We start from the raw sequence: 19,768 nt of genomic DNA, 5'->3' as shown, positions 1-19,768 counted from the left end.
TTCCTGGGGAAAGACTGAAGGCAAGGAGAGCAGCAAGAGGGGTCGGCTGGCTGGTATCCCCAAGCCAGAAAGGTAGAGGGAGAGTGCTGGAGTGGGCTGAAGGCAGGAGTAGTCTGCTGGCTCAAAGCTGGAGAGCCAGAGCTGTGGGCCAGAGAGGGCTGAAGGGAGGGAACCAGTGCAGGAGCTTACCCGCTGACCTCTCCAGGGCTTGAGAGCTGGACCCAGAGAAACCATGGGAGTAGAGTTGTACTCCAGTTGGAAAGGCGGGGGTGGCCATCCTAATAAAAGGACAGGACAAGAGTGCACTCGAGTGTCAGGATGTGGTGAGGGACCCTGGGGCAGCACTGGAGCGCAAGGGCTTGGTGAGGGACTGCGGGGCTTGTACGTTGCATAGTATATATACTGTTTGGACTATGCTGGAGGAATTCTCATTGATGGGACTTGTATTGTTATGATTTATATAGATGGGACTTTTGTATTAAATGAACCCCACAAGGGCTATATTTATACTTGGGAAGATTCTTTGGACTATTTCTGGGGACTAAGAAGGAAGGAAACTGTTATGCCACAGCCTTCCCTACAAGGGTGCTCCGGGTGGGGCTGCCTTATGACAATCCTATAGGACTAATAATGTTCCTGGTATGTTATCAAATTGTTCCTTTTTGTGGGAGAAGTAAATTACTAGTTAAATCAGAAATTATGTTGAAATATATCACATTTATATATTACAATATATTACAACATATTTGAAACTGAAACCTTCACTGTTTGTTTGTTTTCAGATGAGAGTCCCTATACTAAATCTGCAAACCAGACAAAACCACCTGAAGGAGCATTGGCTGTGAGGAGACAGAGCATCCCAGGTAGACCAGCTAGTTTAAATTTTAATTGTCCTTACCCCATTTTCACAAAAATACATTACAAGTTAGAGAAGCCAAATCATTTGTTAGTTTTACCAAGCGGTTTATGGTTTATTATATGGAGCGCTCTAGTGATGCTCTATATTTAGATTGCCTCACATTTTCATTGTTAAAAAAAATCTGCTTTTTACAAGTACTGTAATGCCCCCTTGGTTTGCATGGGCACTTTGACATTTGGGTCAAGGGAGGTGCTTTTTGTTGTCCTCTTGAAAAATCTATTCAGACTGTCTAAGTAGGTGGTGAGTTGTCATCACTACTTCTGATTGGCTAAGAATTGTATATGTCCCATATTATACCATCCCCACCCCAATTCTCTTGTTTATCTCACCCATCGACCATGTCTTGTCTTTTAGATTGTAGACTCTGTGGGGCAGGGACTGTGATTTTCTATGTGTTTGTACAGCCCTAGCACAATGAGGCCTCAATTGGGTTGACCCCCCTAGGCGCTACTGCAATATAAATGTTAAATAATAATGGTAATTGGGCCAAGTTATAAGGTGTTAGAAGCTGACATTTCCCATTAGTCTTTTGTTCAGCAGAGCTTGCTTCAGGCTAACTGCTAAACGCGTTCAACGTTACGTCAGCACTGTGCATACACGATGCTGGTATCTCACTCCAGCATGCCACACAAAGCTGAACCTCCTCTAATGAGACACAGGCAAAATAAATGATGTGGGCATCCCCTCTCCCAACCACAATACCATTTGACCTCCTGGAAGATGCACAGTACTAGATACCTGATACCAAGTCCTGATATTCCACTAAGAGGTTACACAACCAGGGAATGGAACTCAGAGCTGTAATATGACAGACCAGAGTGCCACTTAGGGCAGGTCTACACTTAAAACACTGCATCAACGCAGCTGCGCCGCTGTAGCGCTTTAGTGAAGATGCTCCTACGCCAACAGGAGAGCTTCTGTCATTGGCTTAGTTAATCCACCTCCCCAAGAGGCAGTAGCTATGCCAATGAGAGAAGCTCTCCTGTCAACATAGCTCTGTCTACATGGAGGGTTAGGGCGGTATAACTACGTTGTTCAAGGGTGTCGATTTTTCACACCCCTGAGCAATGTAGTTATACCAATATAAGTCTGTAGTATAAACCTGGCCTTAGTCACACTGTCTCTCAGTGGTCTGTGCTGAAGGTCCAAGGTTCAAACCCTGATGATGATATGGTGATGGAGGAAAGCATTGCAGTTGTGCATAACAGAATTGGTTTTTTTTCTATCTAAAAAAATCTGAGGCAAACAACTCCCTTCTGCCCCCGTTCATTTAATGAATGTTGTTTAGATTGCAAAGTCAAATTCTCAAAAGTTAGAAAGCTCCAGAATGAAGATTTCCTGTGCTGCCTTTATTCCGTATGTATTATTATGCAGTCTTTAGTTACATGGTCGCATACTAGTTTTTCCAGTCCAATAAAAATCAAGATTCAGTGCTTCCTGAAGTGAATACAGATCTCTGCTGGTACCATAGTTGGGTAGTATTTTACATTATGAGTCAATAAAACTCAACTTATTAAGTATCTATTTATTGTATTGTATTCTTCTGGAATTTTTTTAAATTGAAATTGATGGAGGAGGAGAGAATTATTGAAGTTTAAAGTTACGTATGAAACCGCTTGTGCCACATGTCCATCACAGACTTGCATTCAATGTGCCTACTGTATTTGGGAGAAGAACACATGCTTATAAGGCTGTGTTCTGTGTTCCCAATATAATCCTTGTGGAAGAAATGAGAAGAACCAACATCTAAAATTCTTGTGCTTGGCACAGATTCTTCCAGTTTCAGCCTTGAATGCAAGTAGCATTTACACCATCTCCAGTTGATGAGTGTGACGGGGGTGCTCTACTTACTGCTGCAATGGTACCTCCTCCTGGCTGTTCTGGGGATTAGCTCTGTTGCACACCATCTCTCTCTGTCTCTCTTGGTCCACAGCTCCTCTCTCACTCCAGGAGCTGCTGCTGCCTCTTTGTTACTCAGCCCTCCAGCCAGGTCACTCAGCATTCCCCACTTCAAGGGTATAATCTTTCAAAGTCTCTTCTGTTCAAGGGGCCTCTGGCAGTTCTCACACCCAGTGCCCTGACCCTGTCACTCCTCCAGTGACCCAGGCAATCTTCCAGTTCACTGCCCCACCAGTGCCACTTCCCCAGTGGCACATAGGGGAACCCAGGCCCACCCTCTATTCAGGTTCCAACCCAGATTCCCTACAACATGCAGCCACGGTCTGTTTAGTCCACAACCTTGCTGCTTCCTACCCCGCATCCCACAAGCTCTCTTCCCACCCTACTCTCTTGAGTGTATGCCCTTCCCTTAGGGCCAGGCCCCCAGGGTCCTATTATTTCCCTCGGTTCACTCTCTACTAAACAGAGGCTGACTGCAAAATCCTCTGGGCAGCCTTTGCTGCTACCAGATTTCTGGACTTATACTAACTCAGCCTACCTCCTCTTCTTTCACAGGTGAGCTTCCTTGCAATTAGCTCCCCACACAGCTTGTCTCCCTCTTTTGCTGCTTAATTCGCTGATTGGGCCCACCTAATCTAATTCAGCCGTCTCCGTACCAGTATGGGGAGTACACCCCATCACAATGAGCAATTAAGAAACCTGGGAAAAGGAGGTCCTTTTCTTTTGAACAAAGTACTATTTTCCATCTGCCTATCCATTGGGAAAATAGTCTTCCAGTATCTTTGGTAGAGGAAGTCCCCTTAAATTTTTCTTTGGCGTCTGTCTCTGTTTATAAGAGAGAATTTGTTCAAATCTTTTACGTAGTGACTGTCCAGTTTGGCCAATGTGCATAGCAGAGGGGCATTGCTGGCACATGATGGCATATAAACATTGGTGGACGTGCAGGTGAATGAACCGATGATGTTGTAGCTGATCTGGTTAGGTCCTGTGATGGTGTTGCTGGTGTAGATATGTGGGCAGAGTTGGCATCGAGGTTTGTTGCATGGATTGGTTCCTGAGTTAGAGTTGTTATGGTGTGGTGTGTGGTTGCTGGTGAGAATATGCTTAAGGTTGGCGGGTTGTCTGTGGGCGAGGACTGGCCTGCCTCCCAAGGTCTGTGAAAACGAGGGATAATTGTCCAGGGTGGGTTGTAGATCACTGATGATGCATTGGAGGGGTTTAAGCTGAGGACTGTAGGTGATGGCCAGTGGAATTCTGTTGGTTTCTTTCTTGGGCTTGTCTTGTAGCAGGAGGCTTCTGGGTACACGTCTGGCTCTGTTCATTTGTTTCCTTATTTCCTTGTGTGGATATCGTAGTTTTGAGAATGCTTGGTGAAGATCTTGTAGGTGTTGGTCTCTGTCTAAGGGGTTGGAGCAGATGCGGTTGTACCTCAGCGCTTGGCTATAGACGATGGATCATGTGGTGTGTCCGGGGTGGAAGCTGGAGGCATGAAGGTAGGCATAGCGGTGGTGGGTTTTCGGTATAGGGTGGTGTTAACGTGACCATCACTTATATGTACTGTGGTGTCTAGGAAGTGGACCTCCCGTGTAGATTGGTCCAGGCTGAGGTTGATGGTGGGGTGGAAGCTGTTGAAATCATGGTGGAATTCTTCCAGAGTTTACAGTCAAGGTAAACTTAGTAAATGTCACAAGTTTAAGGAGAAATGGTATGTAAAGTCACAGGAACGCCATTGAAAGTGATGGGGCCACGTGCTGGAGGGTGGTAAAGTCCAGTCCTGCTGCTAGGGTGGGATGTCCTTTGGGGATCTGGTCCTGTCTGTGGATAATAGTAGGCCCTGAGGGGAGGTGGAGGTGCAGAACAAACCAACCCCTCGCTATTCCTGCAGCAGCAGCTCCTGTCTCAAAGGGCTGGCCCGGCTCCCTGCTCTAGCCCATTGGTTCTCACACAGCATGCAGGTGGGGCTTTCTCCCTTGATGCTCCACTCCCTTCCTGGCCCAGGCGCTGCTGGATCACCTGCCCTGAGCTTTTGTGACAGTAAACATAGTCAGGCCATGGCTCGGGTGACCCCCACACCTCTGCAGCCTGTGAAATCCCAGACACAAGGAAAAGTTGTGGACAAACTGTAAAGTCACTGTGTCCATGACATTTTTTATCACCATGACAAACCTGCAGCCCAAACCAGGCAATTCATGAAATAAATGTCCCGTTTTTAATTCCATTTTATCCCCAAAAGCAGGGAATGGATTAAACATCTCTTTGGAACAGAGCTTGTTTTAGATACACAGTGAATGCATTATTCATATGATGAGGGTATTTATCATTTTAAGCATGTCTTCGCATGGCCCCAAAACAAATGACTGATTCTTTCTTAGGGATTTATAGAATTTCTGAAAGTAATGATAGTTAATTAAAGTGATGTGTAGTAGTATTATACCCAAATTGCATTTTAAAACTTAGAATTAATACTGTGTGTGTGTATTTATTTGAATCACTGGTTAGCTCTGCAGTTTCTTTTCTGTGGTAAAATTAATCCTGAGTATGGAGGTGGTGTTGGCACTGACAGGTTACAGAGTGAGAGACAGATTATTTCCTCTCGTCTCCGCAAGATGCCTGCATTATTCGAATTTAGACTAGCACCTGATGTATTATGCAGCTGAATTGTTAATCTGTCTGTGTACTAGATTGCAACATCCTTGGGGCAGGGACTATGGCCCTAATTCAGGTAATGATCCCTATCAGATCAGCACTTCAGCACCTGCATAAAGTAGTGTTGCCAGCCCCACATGTTCAAAAATCACAAGTCAGCCCCCCAAAACCATGAGACTTTACAAATAATACATTTTTTTTTCTTATTTGCTCTTGGTGTTTGATCTTTTAATGTTCATTATCCAGCTTTTCTCTGCAAGCAAGAGGACTAGAAATCTACTTTTTTGGACTGAAAACTGAGTTTCTCATTCTCTCTCATTTCTGCAGGAGATGGGAATTAAGAAAATATTGGGAGAGTAGTGATAAAATTGCAAGAGTGGGCAATACTATTAAAGAGGCCCATTGAAGTCAATGGGATTTAAGCACATACCTAAAGTTAAGCATGTGCTTAAATGATGTCCGGAACAGGGATGGACTCAAGCAAGTTCTGAAGTGCTTTCCTGTATAATAATGTATGTCTCTTTATCTGTTTGAGTAGCACAGAGGAGTAAAATAATCCTTGTGAAATAAGCATAGTATTTCTTTGAAAACCTATTAAGCCAAATGTGTTTAGCATGGCAGATTGTTCGTAATTTGAAGTTTGAGTGCTTGAAATGTTCACCAAAATACTGGGGTGAACTTTCTGCAAACTGTAATATTTGACAGGTGTTGTAATTATTTGTGGCTTTACTGACTTAGAGATGGGAATTATAACCATATTGCTTTCTCTCCTCCAAGTGAAAACCTGTACACTGCTCTCAGCCCAAGTACTTGGGCTGCACAGTGGGGACCTTTCCTGGGCAGAAGAAATCTCCTTTGCTTTAGGCTACAGAGCAGTTATGTATCTGCAGTAGCTTCTGCACTGCCCGATCTACTCAGCAGCAGTTCCACACTGTCCTCCTTAACTCACTACTGTCCTGCTTCCCCAAAAGCCCTGTGTTCCTGCAGAGCCTGGGTCCATGATATGCAGGGGGTGTTAGACCTTGTCAAATCTTGCTCCCAACTGCCTTCCTGTGCCAGAATGGCATCAGGTCCAATGAATACGAGGCCTTCTGCGACCATGGTGAGATCAGGAGTTACCTTCGTAGAGCAGAAGAAGGAACAAGTGTACAGAACTAGAATTGAAATTTATTTTCTTGACCTGTTCTTTTCCTTTCGCCCACCAAAGCAGGATTTTTCCTCCTGCCATCTCAGAATTTGATATTTAGTTGCATAAATGTACAGTATTTATTTGTAGATCAGTTGTTAAATTTGGGCACCGTGTTTTGACAGAAAACTGTCAAGTTTTTGAGGTCTAAAATTAAACCAACCAATTTTCTTTCAGTATATAGGCACATCCAAGTATATTGTATCATCTCTCCACTATACCTGCTGCCTTTATCCTTGTAAGCATGCTGGATCTTTTCGTTTACAAGGCTCTCTTCCTGCTGTACGCTGCTTGATCTCAAAAGTGGAGCTGGCAGTCTGACTGGAGGGAGAACATGGTATGATTGCACAGCACTATGTGCATCTACTACAGTAGTTCAGCCAGTGGAATAGTTTTTATTTGCAATTGTGAAGCCTCATTTCGGAGGATTTGGCTGATAGAATTTTAATAATCAGTAATAAAATGTTAAATAAACATGAAATTTTAGGGTAGGTTGAATTTTTGGACTGGAAAGTGATTCTTTAAGGGAGCATATGCAAAAGGAAGAAATGCCTTGAAATGAATGTCAGGAAAAAGATTTATGATGCTGATATCTAGAAAATTGTTGCTATATGTAATTTTCTTAGTAATGGTAATAAAGCAATAATATCTTGTGATCCTTTATGTGATTTTCAGAGTTAATATACAGTGTGTATATATACACTCTCTGTGTGTGTTGGCTGCAGACAGGCAGTTTTCTTAAGGCCATTGGCTCTGAATATATACAGGTGCTGTTTATCTTTTTTATAAAAACAGAAGTGTGTGCGGAGGGGGTTCCCTGGTCCGTGGCATCTGTGCAGCAACTGTTCATATTCTGTCTGAGGCTGCACCAAATGTGAAATTCCTGAGGGGAATACCTTGTCTAGTACCCAAGACTAATGGATGAGAATATAGGTCAACTGGAAGCGAGAGAATTTTAAAGGCCAAACTAGTTGCTTCCATATAGTAACATATTTTTTTAAATCTGAAATGTCCATATAATTTTGAGAACAGAAAAAAATCTGTAAAAAGGACGTAAGTAAAGGTTATACAGAGTTTTAGAAAATAACTAATATAAAAGTAATAAAATGCAAAATGAATATAATGCATACGTCATGTGCAGGTTACAGTAAGTGTTCTGATTATCCAGAACATATGATCCAATATATGGTGATTCAGTTTACAGATTAAGTCAAATAAAATCAGATTGGCTGAATTTAACGTTTTGATTTTATATGCTGCAATGTTGATGAAAGAAGAGCTATTATAGCATGGTATAATACTGGAATAACTGTAGTGTAATATTTCCTCTTTACAAGATTAACATAATCTTGGTAAATGTAAAGGAAAATGTAGCAATGTTTATGCAAGTAACATAAAGAAGCAGCATGAATTTAAAATCATATTCACCTTATGTGATCTGAGGATGACAGTTTCATTAAATAATATTTGTTGGGACAGACGATGTCTCACAGGGTTAGTCCTACTCTAGCAGAACCATTCAAATGTGACATAGTTTAGTATTAACCAACTAATCTGATGGTTATTTGGTAGCCTATATCAAATGAGTTTGGTGGGCTTAGTCCAGTTTGTAAAGTGCAGGCATACACGTAGTAAACAGGCCCACCATATTTAGCATCATTGCTTTCACTCTCAGTAGAGAGTGGAACAACCAAGTGACCCTAGATCTAAATTATTCCTGTTTTCTCCTAGACCCCGATTTAGGGTTGCCAGGTGTCCGGTTTTCGGGTGGAACACCTGGTCGAAAAGGGACCCTGGCGGCTCCGGTCAGCACCGCTGACTGGGCTGTTAACAGTTCGGTCGGTGGCACAGCGGGGCTAAGGCAGGCTTCCTGCAGCTCCCAGAAGCAGCAGCATGTCCCCCCTCTGGCTCCTATGTGTAGGGGCAGCCAGGGAGCTCCGCACACTGCCCCCGCCCCAAGTGCCGGCTCTGCAGCTCCCATTGGCCGGGAATCATGGCCAATGGGAGCTGTGGGGGCGGTGCCTGTGGAAGGGGCAGTGCGCAGATACAGAGCTGCCTAGCCACACCTCCACGTAGGAGCTGGAGGGGGGACGTGCTGCTGCTTCTTCTGGGAGCCACCTGAGGTAAGTGCTGCCCGCAACCTGCACCCCTCACCCCTTCCCACACCCCTGTCCCAGCCCTGATCCCCCTCCTGTCATCCAAACGCCTCAGTCCCAGCCTGGGAGCATTCTCCTACATACCAAACCCCTCATCCCCAGCCCCACCCCAGAGCCTGCATCCCCAGCCAGAGCCCTCACCCCTGCACCCCATCCCCTCCTGTACTCTGAACCCCACTCCAGAGTCTGCACCCCTAGCCGGAGGCCTCTCCCCCCACCCCCCCGGCATCCTATTCTTCTGCCCAAGCCCAGAGCTCCCTCACGCACTCTGAACCCCTCAGCCCCAGTCCAGACTCCCCTCATGCATCCCAAATCCCTCATCCCCGGCCCCACACCAGAGCCTGCACTCCCAGCCGGAGCCCTCACTCCCCCCCACACACACACCCCTGCTCCAGCCCTGATCCACCTCTCATCCTCTGAACCCCTCAGTCCCAGCCTGGACCCCCTTCCTGCACCCCAAATCCCTCATCCCCAGCCCCACACCGGAGCCTGCACCCCCAGCCGAAGCCCTCACGCCACCCCCGCACACCAACCCCCTGCCCAGAGTCCTCTCCTGCACCCAGAGCCCCTCATTTCTGGCCCCACCCCGGAACCTGCACCCCTAGCCCAGAGCCTGTACCCCCTCCCACACCCCAATCCCCTGCCTCAGCCTGGAGCCCCATCCCATACTCCGAACCCCTCAGCTCTACCCCAGAGCCCCCTCCTGCACCCTGAACTCCTCATTTCTGACCCCACCCCAGAGCCTGCACCCCCCAGCCAGAGCCCTCACCCTCTCCCACACACTCCTGAGCCAGCCCAGTGAAAATGAGCGAGTGAGTGAGGGTGGAGAGAGCAAGAAACAGAGGGTGTGTATAGAATGAGTGGGGGTAGGGCCTCAGCGAAGGGGCAGGGCAGGGGCATGGCCTCAAAGGAGGGGTGGGGCTGGGGCTGGGGCTGGGGACGGGGCAAGAGTGTTTGATTTTGTGCGAATAGAAAGTTGGCTAAGTCCCATTAGCTTCAATGGAGCTATTTACACGCTTAAAATTAGATACCTGATTTTGGCCCCAGTTCAGCAAGATACTTAGAGTCTGCTCCATAAATTTAGGTTCAAGGCAGGTTGAAGGGGTAGTCTGGGAAGAAATTCTGTTTCAGCAGTGGATATTCAACTCCTACCAGAAGCACTTCACTTTACTAAGAAAAATAACTACATTATACTTTTAATAGGCAAACTTTAAATTTAAAAATGCATATTTTTGCTTGTAAATAATTTAATTATTCAATATTTTGAAGAATGGACATAAAATATGGAGAGTCTAATAAGTTTTGAGGGAAATGTAGATCTTAGGGATATTTATTACACTACATTATCTCCCATCTTCCAAATGACTGATTCCAAAGCTGACTAGCGGTGATTACCATAAATAATAAGCATTTTTTTTTATCCATCAAGATTTCATACCGGTTTAAGCCGTGCATTTTCAACAAAACTTACAAATGTTATAAACCCTAATTCTAAATTACTATTTGTCTCTTCAAATTAAATCTCACTATTGCATAGCACAGTGTGTAAATTTACCTTTGTTTCATTCAGTACTTATATGATAAGTTCAGTTGGCAATTTTGAGGTGAAAAGTTCTTCTTCGAGTGCTTGCTCATGTCCATTCCATATTAGATATGTGTGTGCCCGCCATATGCACCAGTGCCAGAAGTTTTCAGCAGTATCCATAGGGGCCGTGCTCTGGCGCCCCCTGGAGTGCTGCCCGCATAGTGCGATATAAGGGGCGTTGCCAGTTCCCTCCCACCTGCAGTACCTTCTTGCTGCCAGTGACGGTGCTGGAACATCTGCTGCTTCGGCTAGCGTTGTTTCATTTTCTGTTCTTGTGAACTTTGAAAACCTGTAGTATAGTTGTATATAGTTAGCAGTTTCTTAGTTACCCCTAGAAGTAGTTCTCAACTTTTCATTAGTCCCAAATGGGACTCAGCCAGGGGACGGGGCATGCCCCGGTCCACAGGCTTTAAGCCCTGCAATCGCTGCAAACGGTCTATGCTCATCAGTGATCTACATACCTGCTGCTTAAGGTGCTTAGGCGAAGGGCACATAAGTGACAAGTACCGTATCTGCAAGTCCTTTAAACCTAGGATGAAGAAAGAGCTCGATATCTGTCTGAAAGTGCTCCTAATGGAGTCGGCACTCACTCCGGCACCAGAGCAGCGGTCTGACTCCGCACTGAGCACCACAGCCTCCATGCACAGTGCTCCACCAGCGCCATCCATAAGCTGGCACCGGTTGCCCTCCATGGCTCCTGGGAAGAAGCTGAAAAAGACTGGGAGGGGAAGATCTCCTACCTCCTGTAAAGCACAGGAGAGGGCTGGGGATGAGCCACAACCTATGCTGGGCAGCTCAACACCCCCTTCGGGAAGTCGGGCCCCAGCTCAAGTTAAGCAGTGCCCCAGCCAGCTTCAGGTGCCGTCGACACCCGAAGCTCATTGAGCAGCTCAAGAGAGCCTGACACTCCCAGTGCTGCCCACACCGGCTCCCGTGGTACCCAGGTCTCAGGGAAATACAACATGTTTGTAGAATGTAGACATTGTTCTTTTGGGTTCTGTTTATTCTCCTTGTGCAACCTTCAGATCTTCTCTTCACATTTTATCTACATGGCTGTTTATGTCCCCTAGTGTGATCATGCAGTGAAGAACCAATGAAAGAGAGCTCTATCCAATAGCCACGAATTAAAACTGGTACAGAAAGTTAAACTGTCTCTGTTACAGAGGATGTCTGACCAGAAATAAAAGAAACATGAACACAACTTTGGGGGGAGAAGGATGCCATACTGAAATCAAGAAAGGAATGCTGTTATTTATAAGCCAGAAACAGTATCCTGAATTTACTTCCCTAAAGTGGACAGAGTATATATTGATCAAGGCTGGGAGAGGTGCCAAGCTCCAATATTAATTGATTATATCAGTGGAGCAGTAGGAAGTCTCGCTTGAAAGTTGATAACCATGAGACAAGAATCCGCCACATAGTACAACTTTCTCCCACAGTAGATGACATTGTGACTCCAAGAAATTGGCAGATAAATAATATGGAAATGAGCTAACCTCTGTGATAGAGGAAAAACAAGATTCTGGAAAACAGAGGACACACATGTTACAGCTGAATTATAAGTCTCCCAGAAACCCAGGAGTGATCAGATCCTGTCAAATTCTGTGAAAAACTGATCCCAGAAGTGTTGCTTATGTAAGCAAAACTAAGAGAGATCAAAATCGATAGAGCTCCTAGAACACCCATAGGGAATGTTGCTGATGGACCAAGACCATAGTGAGACTGCATCATTACCATGAAATCTATTAATACTGCAATAAGTCTGAAGTTTTAAAAACAAACAAACAGACCCCCAAACTTATTTGTGTGGGGTGAATGCTTAGGCACCAACTCTTTGGGTGCTCCAGGGCTGAAGCACCCATGGAAAAAAATTAGCAGGTGCTTAGCACCCACCAGCAGCCAGCTCCCCGCTCCCACTCAGCACTTCCCACCTGCTGGTGGCCTCGCTGATCAACTCCTCGCCATCCCTCCCAGTGCTTCCCAGAGGGGAGCATGTTTGGGGGAGGGGTGGAATGGGGGTAGGAAGAGGCGGGGTGGGAGTGGGGACTTGGGGGAAGGGGTGGGGTGGAGTGGGGGTGGGGCCTGGGGCTGAGTGGGGATTGAGCCCCCCCAGGGAAAGGAGGAAGCCAGCCCCTGTGGGTGAATGTGTGTAATTTTTCTAAAACCTTTCAGATTGAGTTCTGGCCAAAAGGTTGGGCCTTCAATAAAACCAGTAAGAACTTAACATTTTCCCAGTGCATTTGAAACTCATTGCAAAATTGTGCCTGCAAAATCAGAGGCCCAACAACCCATTCACATACCATGCTGATAAATGTGGTGTAAAGATCTAGTGAGATTGTTAACATTCTGGTCCATTACTTCCTATATGTTAACAAAAAGGAAATGCATAATAATAAGCACATGGAGCTGGAGAACACATAGAAAGCATGAACCTCAGACTACTCCTACAACAAAAAATAATCATAATTATACAAATAAGCTTGAGTTAAGTACCATCTGAGATAACCTAGCAATGCTTATAACTGATAGTACAAAGTGCTTTTCAAAGTCCAAGTTTCAAATAATATGATCCTCACAACATTTTTGGGAGGTAGAAGTTCCCATTTTCCATATGTAGAAACTGGAGTAGGAAGCTACAATATTCCATTTGATTGATAAATAGACGGGTTTCAATATTTTAACTACACTAGTTACTAATATTTTTTTCCAGTAGTGGTGGCTAATATAATACCTGAGAACCAGATGGCCTTTAGGCCCAGCAGTTCATCAACTTGCATTTTAAGAAGACTCAGACACCATCTCTCATTTATTTATTTATATCTGGTTTTATAACATATGTACCCTTTGCACAACTCTGTGGCTCCCTTAAAACATTATAAACATAAAATTAATACCACAAATTCATAACAACTATCAGCAATTAGAATTAGGCAGATGTTCCTTGGATTAATTCCCAACATCCTCCATAAATTGGAGGAGCTGAGAAATTCCACGCCCACGCTAGCTTTGAGATATAAGACACCTCTTATCCAAAGAACTTGTGCCAAACCTCAGTAAGCTAACCAGTAACCTTTGAAGCATGGCCTAATGATCAACTAACTAAGACTTCGTCAAACCAACAAGGGAGCAAGTTCCAGAGTGGAACTTTCTGTCTGTCTGTTCTCCATGATGCTTAAGCCAGGTCCATACTAGAAACTTTTGCCAATATAGCAGTGTTGATTAAGGATGTGATTTTTTTTGGCAACATTTCTTATACCAGCAAAAGCCCTAGTGTAGGCATAGTTATACTGGAATAAAAATGCTTGACAAACCACTACCTGGTGTATTTGCAAAAACACTTTTTTTTGCTAATATAAGCAATGTCCATACTGAGAGGGTTTGCCAGTATGTCTGTACCAGCAAACATTTTCTAGCACAGACCTGGCCTTTAGCTAGCTTATTTACAATCAGAAAAGCTCCTCATGGGGGTGGGATCAGCATAGAAGTTTATACATATTTGTTTAGGAGAAAAGTTCATAGAATGGCTGACCATTTTGTGCAAAAATCATGACAAAGACTTTTATTAGATGCTTTTATACAAGCAGGGGGCACCACTTCTATCTACTTTTTAATTCAAGAACCCCTGGAAGGGGTGACCTAAAGTATCATTTTTAAAATTATCGGAATTACAGTGCATTCTGTAGGGGAAAAAAATCTTTAGATGAGATAGTCTAGTGCTTCTTTAGTTTAGACAACTATCTCCTGGCAATATTAAACACAGTCAGCAATCTCTCATGATCCCCTACTACGGGCATGAAATAAATTTTAGGGAAATCTCAAATTGTGCCTATAGGCAAAAGTAATCCTTCTGTCCATTTTAATGAGCTGATTATTACATATTTATGAATAAAGATAGCTTCTAATATATCATATTTTTGTGAGGTAAATCTCAGCTCCATAAAACACATTAAAACTGATATGAACAAAAGGAATACGCTCCCATCAAGTGGGTAAGGAGACTTCATGTCATAAAAATGGAAATAAAGCCAAGAATTATCTACATGCTTTTCAAATAGTATCCTTTATACTGGTGTCCTGACCATAAATGGGAATAAATTTGTAACTAGAAAAAAGAAACCATAAGTTAAACTTAAGTACCTTGTGCAAGTTAAAGACTGGTGACCATACCCTCACTGACCTAAAATTATACCAGTGTGCCTTCAATCAAGAGCCAGGTCTGGGGACTTGCATTTCCTGTATCAATTGGGTTAAAAATAGAAACAAATGAGCCCAACCCATTGTCATTACCTAAGCTTTCATGTAACAGACAAAAGGGAGAAAATTACCATGAAAATTGCTTTTTGTGATTTTGAAATCTGAGCGTTGCATTAATATGCTGTTTTACTCTACACGTTTCAGTGGGAGGAGAAGGAACTACAAGGATACTAACCATCCATCTTTGCCTTATATGAGAAATCAAAGAAGTAGAGGAGCTGAGCACCTGAAACTCCAATTGAATCAGGGGAAAGTGCAGGTGCTCAGCACCTCTGGAAATCAGACTCTAGCGTCACGATAGAGAGTCTCAGTGCTTAAGATTTCAGAGCTTAAGATTCATCAGGATGTTGTGTGTGTGTGTGTGTGTGTGTGAGAGAGAGAGAGAGAGAGAGAGAATATCCATTTTCATGGGACATGTCACATTTTGTAGTTTGACTGGAAATGTTTTTACTTCTAATAACAGTATTGCTCAAGGATGATATAGGCATGTTATATTTGCATCTCACTAGGACTTCTGGTTTGAGAACTGAATACTATAGATGAAAAAAACCTTCACATTTAAAGGCTTTTTACTGCCTCATAACCTAACATTCACTCTGTTATGTGTGCTAATATAATACCACTTCAGTTTCTTGATTGAGTTGGTGAAAAATATTTACATTTTAAATTGCAAAAGAAAGCAACCTTCAGTACATTCTTATGGCTCAATGTTTCACTGCAGTGCTGTATTCAGTAAGTCTGGCTATGTAATAAATTAGCTCATGCAAATGAATGCATCTGTCTTCATTTCTCTTTGCCATTAGTTCATTATGCGGACATTAAACCCCAGAGAACAAGTAAAGAGATTGATTATGAAATACGGAGCAAGGGCTAGTATGGAGGAAACTTCTGAATTATAGATTTTTTTCCATTGGCAAACATCTTTAACAGAAATTGAAATCCTTCTGGATTTGAAATACTTATTGGCAGTGAAGGTCATCAGCACTTCTGTGATTCAGCACATTTTAATGTAAGCCAGTATTTTATTTTGTAGCGCTTTAATCCAGCCTTGGCCTTGATGATACCTTTTCCGAACGTTTTTTTGGTAGTACACTAATCAGTAACTTAATGCTCACATTGAATGGTAAAATATAGCCCTCTCTCACCATCAGCAACTCCTTTTTGTAAATCTTAAATTTCTCACATTTAATTTGGTGCTGTTGTTTCTGAATTAATCCTGTCATTTTATTACTGTCAATTTTCTATTTTAGAGCATCTAAAAATATTCCATTGCCCCCTATAAATCAATAATAGCCTATGGATTACATACAACATTTCATCTTAAATCCTCTATAATAGATACAATGTGATTACCAAACAAAAGCCAGTATAACTGTGCCATACCTGTCAGATCTCTCATATCCATCACATTTCCTAGCAACAATAAGTCACATGAAGTTTTAACATTTCTGCTTAAGCAAATAGATACATCAGTGCGAAAAATCTCTAATAAGGCAACATCCAATTCCCAGATAACAATTTACATTTAAAATAGATATGATATATGTGGATCACACATAGCTCAAGGATAGTGCGATGTCTGATTGTAAATTGCATCACCACTACAGATATCTTACCATTATTTAGAAGCAAATTTTGCCTTCTCTGCTCCTGTATTTCATGCCAATAGGTTGCCTCTGGTGCTGTTCCTTTCTGTAACTGGGCTGTCTGACTTACTCTCTAGAAGGAGGATATCAAGCTGCTAGGTAACTTGACTAAAGTAATAATCTTTTTCCAAGGCTCAGAGGGTCAGATTAATTGTTGAGTTAACAAATACCTACATTTACATGGGGAGAAATTGTGGCCCAATTGACCAATTTTACTCATAGTCTTCTAAATGGAGGTGAGGAAAGGAGAGCTCACAGGGAAGACCAAAAGCAGATTGAGTGCTAAATGAGACCTGTGCTTCAAAGGCATCTACTAGGGATTTAAGCCCCCAGTATCGCCATAAATTAGGAACCTAATTGATTTACTTGGTGTAAATCACAGGTTCATGCATCTTAGATGCAAAGAAGTTATCCCAAGTGTTTAATCACAGCATTTACAGGCCTTTAATTCCAAAGTGGGAATTTTTTGTAATGTTTTAATGAAGCCTCTGTGTGCCTCAGTTCCCCCGTATGCTGCATTGTTACCTAGTGGGTGAAAAGGGACTGTGTGCTCTCCGGGCAGGCTAAGACACAGGTGTGAATGGTGCCTCGCTGTCTGGAGCCTTAGATCCCATATCAGTGGAGCTCTTGAGAAGACAATGGCAAATCCAAATGCCCAGATGTGGACACCTAGCAACCAATGACCCAGAGAGATATGGTCTTCCCCACCTCTCAGCAAGGAAGCTGTCAAGGTTCCTTTCCTACTCTGAACTTTAGAGTACAGATATGGGGACCTGCATGTGAACCCCTAAACTGAATTACCAGCTTAGATCTGGTTTTGCTGCCACCACTCCCAAGTACTGACTCCCTTCCCTGGGTAGCCTTGAGAGACTTCTCCACCAATTTCCTGGTGAACACTGATCCAAACCCTTGGATCTTAAAACAAGGAGAAATTAACCATTCCCCCTCTTTTCCCCCCACCAATTCCTGGTGAGTCCAGATCCAACCACCTTGGATCTTAAAACAAGGAAAAATCAATCAGGTTCTTAAAAAGAAGGCTTTTAATTAAAGAAAGAAAGGTAAAAATCATCTCTGTAAAATCAGGATGGAAAATAACTTTACAGTATTGTACACAGGAGAGCTGTTACCCTTCCCTTTATAGTTATGACAGAAGCTAAGCTGCATCTCCACAGCTCGGGGGGAAGGGTGTGAGGTGCAAGTGAAGCGTTGGCTGCAGGAAGCAATGGAGGGCACACCTGGGAGTCTGATGAAGGAGATCAGATGGAGGGACAGATAGGGCTTGAGCAATGGGGTTCATTACAGTTTGGCAGGGCTCTTGCTGCCCAGAATGGGCTGTGCTTTAACCTTCATTTCTCTCTGTTCACCAAGGACTCCCTATGCTGTGTGCCAGCTGACTAATAAACCCTACTGTTTGACAGTGCTGGCTGAGTGTCACTGCAGATGCTTGCGGAGTGCATTGCTCCCTAAGACAGTACAAATCTCCCTCAGGGGTCTCTCTCAGGGGGACTCACTGAACGGTGCTTACAGTGTGAAGCAGTGTTGAAGGCCCAGTCCAATGAGACAGTGAAGCCGACTGGCTTACCCTGGAGGAAAAGTGGGACCCCTATAGGGTCTGACACACTGAAGAGGTCCTCCCAGAGATTGTTCCAAAGCTGAGGTCATAGCGCCGATCCTGTGGATCCATGGCAAGTGCCTTAAGCAATTGGTTCAATGTTATTTTTCTCAAATATGTCAGTCACATGTAAGAATTTGTAATAGAGTTATTATTAACATTTCACTGGCTAAATCCATTGGCATCTACATCGAATGTCCACTAGAGCAGATTTCTTTAAGCAAACCTGAGTTGACAAGCTATGTATCGAGTTTTATAAATGGGAAGGAAAGCTCTCCTACCTTGTGGCATGCTTTGAGAGCAATACATGATCACATTCTCCTTTAAATTAATCAAAAGAAAAATCTCTCTCTCATTAATATCTTTTCTCTAAAGGACAATAGGGAAGATCTGTAGACAATATGACCATTCATTTTCCAAAGTCTAGTCCTTCTAAACAGAGACAATGGCAAATATAATTATCATGCCAAATCTCCCTGAATACTAAAAAGTAGGAATAGAATAGTTCAGCTGTATATATCCTATAAATGAATAGAAATTTTACCTCCTAAGTACTTAGTTTTTCTATTTATTAATCTAAATGGGGGAAAGTCTACTGCCTCTGCTTTCAGGAGAATAGTTGCTATTTAAAACTTCAAATTTCATAATATCATTTTTAAAATTCACTAACATTCTATATCTGTGAATAATAGTTTAACCCAGGAGGATATAATGCTGGTTTAGCATATTCTCCTCACATTCTCATACCTTCGGTTCCATCCATGTATGTAAGAGCCACAGCCAGAGGCTACAGAAACAAATGAGAGAAACTGCTGTCTTACAACCCCATGTAAAATTAAAAAAAAAAAAGTCAGAGTATATAATATTGGTAAGTACAGCAGCCTTAGAAGTTTCATAATACCTGCATCTAATGGAGGAAATCTGAGCCTAACCAGGAGTCAAATATCTTCACATAAATAATGCTGCTCCACTCTGTCAAAGGCTATTTCTGTATCCAAGGAAGCAACCCATCCCAACTGTTCCCACAAATGCATAGAACCTAAAAGTCTTCTAATATTAATGGCAGAATGACTTCCTGTAATAAATCCTGATGATTAAACATTGATGGTTGCCTAGCTGCAAGTAATCATGGCCTGATTTTATGTGTTATGTGCAAACAGAATATAGTCCTGTCCATAAGCGTATACACTTGGTGCTTTAAAAAGGTCAATTTCCCAAAGCTAAAAACTATCATGAGAAAAACTGGGGTGGTGGGGGCGGGTGGAAATTAACATAAGAATGTGAATAATAATTGGGTCTTATTTAAAGATGCTTTATTAGATGCCCAGAATAACACAATTCCAAAATCACAAAAGAAGGCTTAAAAACATTCTAGTTAAGGGGGAAAGTGAAATCAGCAGTAAAAAATAAATGAAATATATGAAGCAAATGGAAAAATGGAGAAGCTGATAGCAAGGAGTACACATCAGCATTTAGGGAATGCTGACAATTGATAAAGGGAATTTGTGGCCAATTGTGTTAAGGAAAATAAAAGGAATTTTTTTAAATATAAAAGAAATCCTAGCAGTGGTATAGGTAAAATATTAGATATGAATGGTAAAATTGTCAATTGTAATGTAAAAAGGCATTAGTATTCAATAAATGTTTCTGTTTCTGTTTTGTATTTGGAAAGAAACAAGATGATGTATTCATATCTTTACAATGATAAGGAAATACTTTCTATTTTATCAGTAACTAGAGAAGATGTTAAAAAAGCAATTATTGAAGTTAAATCCATGGATCTGGGTAACTTGCTCCCAAGATCATTAAAAGAATTGGCCAAGGAGTTCTATGAACCATTAATGTTGATTTTTAACAAATCTTCG

At 42.7% G+C, this 19,768-nt stretch overlaps 1 protein-coding gene across 15 annotated transcripts in view; it reads left to right on the top strand.

The window, feature by feature from the left end:
• The window catches only part of GRIP1 (glutamate receptor interacting protein 1), a 564,775-nt gene that overhangs the window by 398,160 nt on the left and 146,847 nt on the right, over positions 1-19,768 (top strand). For 14 of the 15 annotated variants that reach the window (XM_065558501.1, XM_065558487.1, XM_065558547.1 and 11 more), the window contains exon 2: positions 783-863. The exons of the other annotated variant lie outside the window; for it this stretch is intronic. In XM_065558501.1, coding sequence (XP_065414573.1) covers positions 783-863 — 81 coding nt within the window. The remainder of the gene's footprint in view (positions 1-782; positions 864-19,768) is intronic. 15 annotated transcript variants of the gene reach the window in all.

The sequence above is a fragment of the Chrysemys picta genome, chromosome 1 (assembly GCF_011386835.1).
Source record: "Chrysemys picta bellii isolate R12L10 chromosome 1, ASM1138683v2, whole genome shotgun sequence".
In the NCBI taxonomy this organism is placed as follows: domain Eukaryota; kingdom Metazoa; phylum Chordata; order Testudines; family Emydidae; genus Chrysemys; species Chrysemys picta.
Note: the sequence above shows the minus strand (reverse complement) of the source record. Positions and strands in the feature narration are given on the sequence as shown.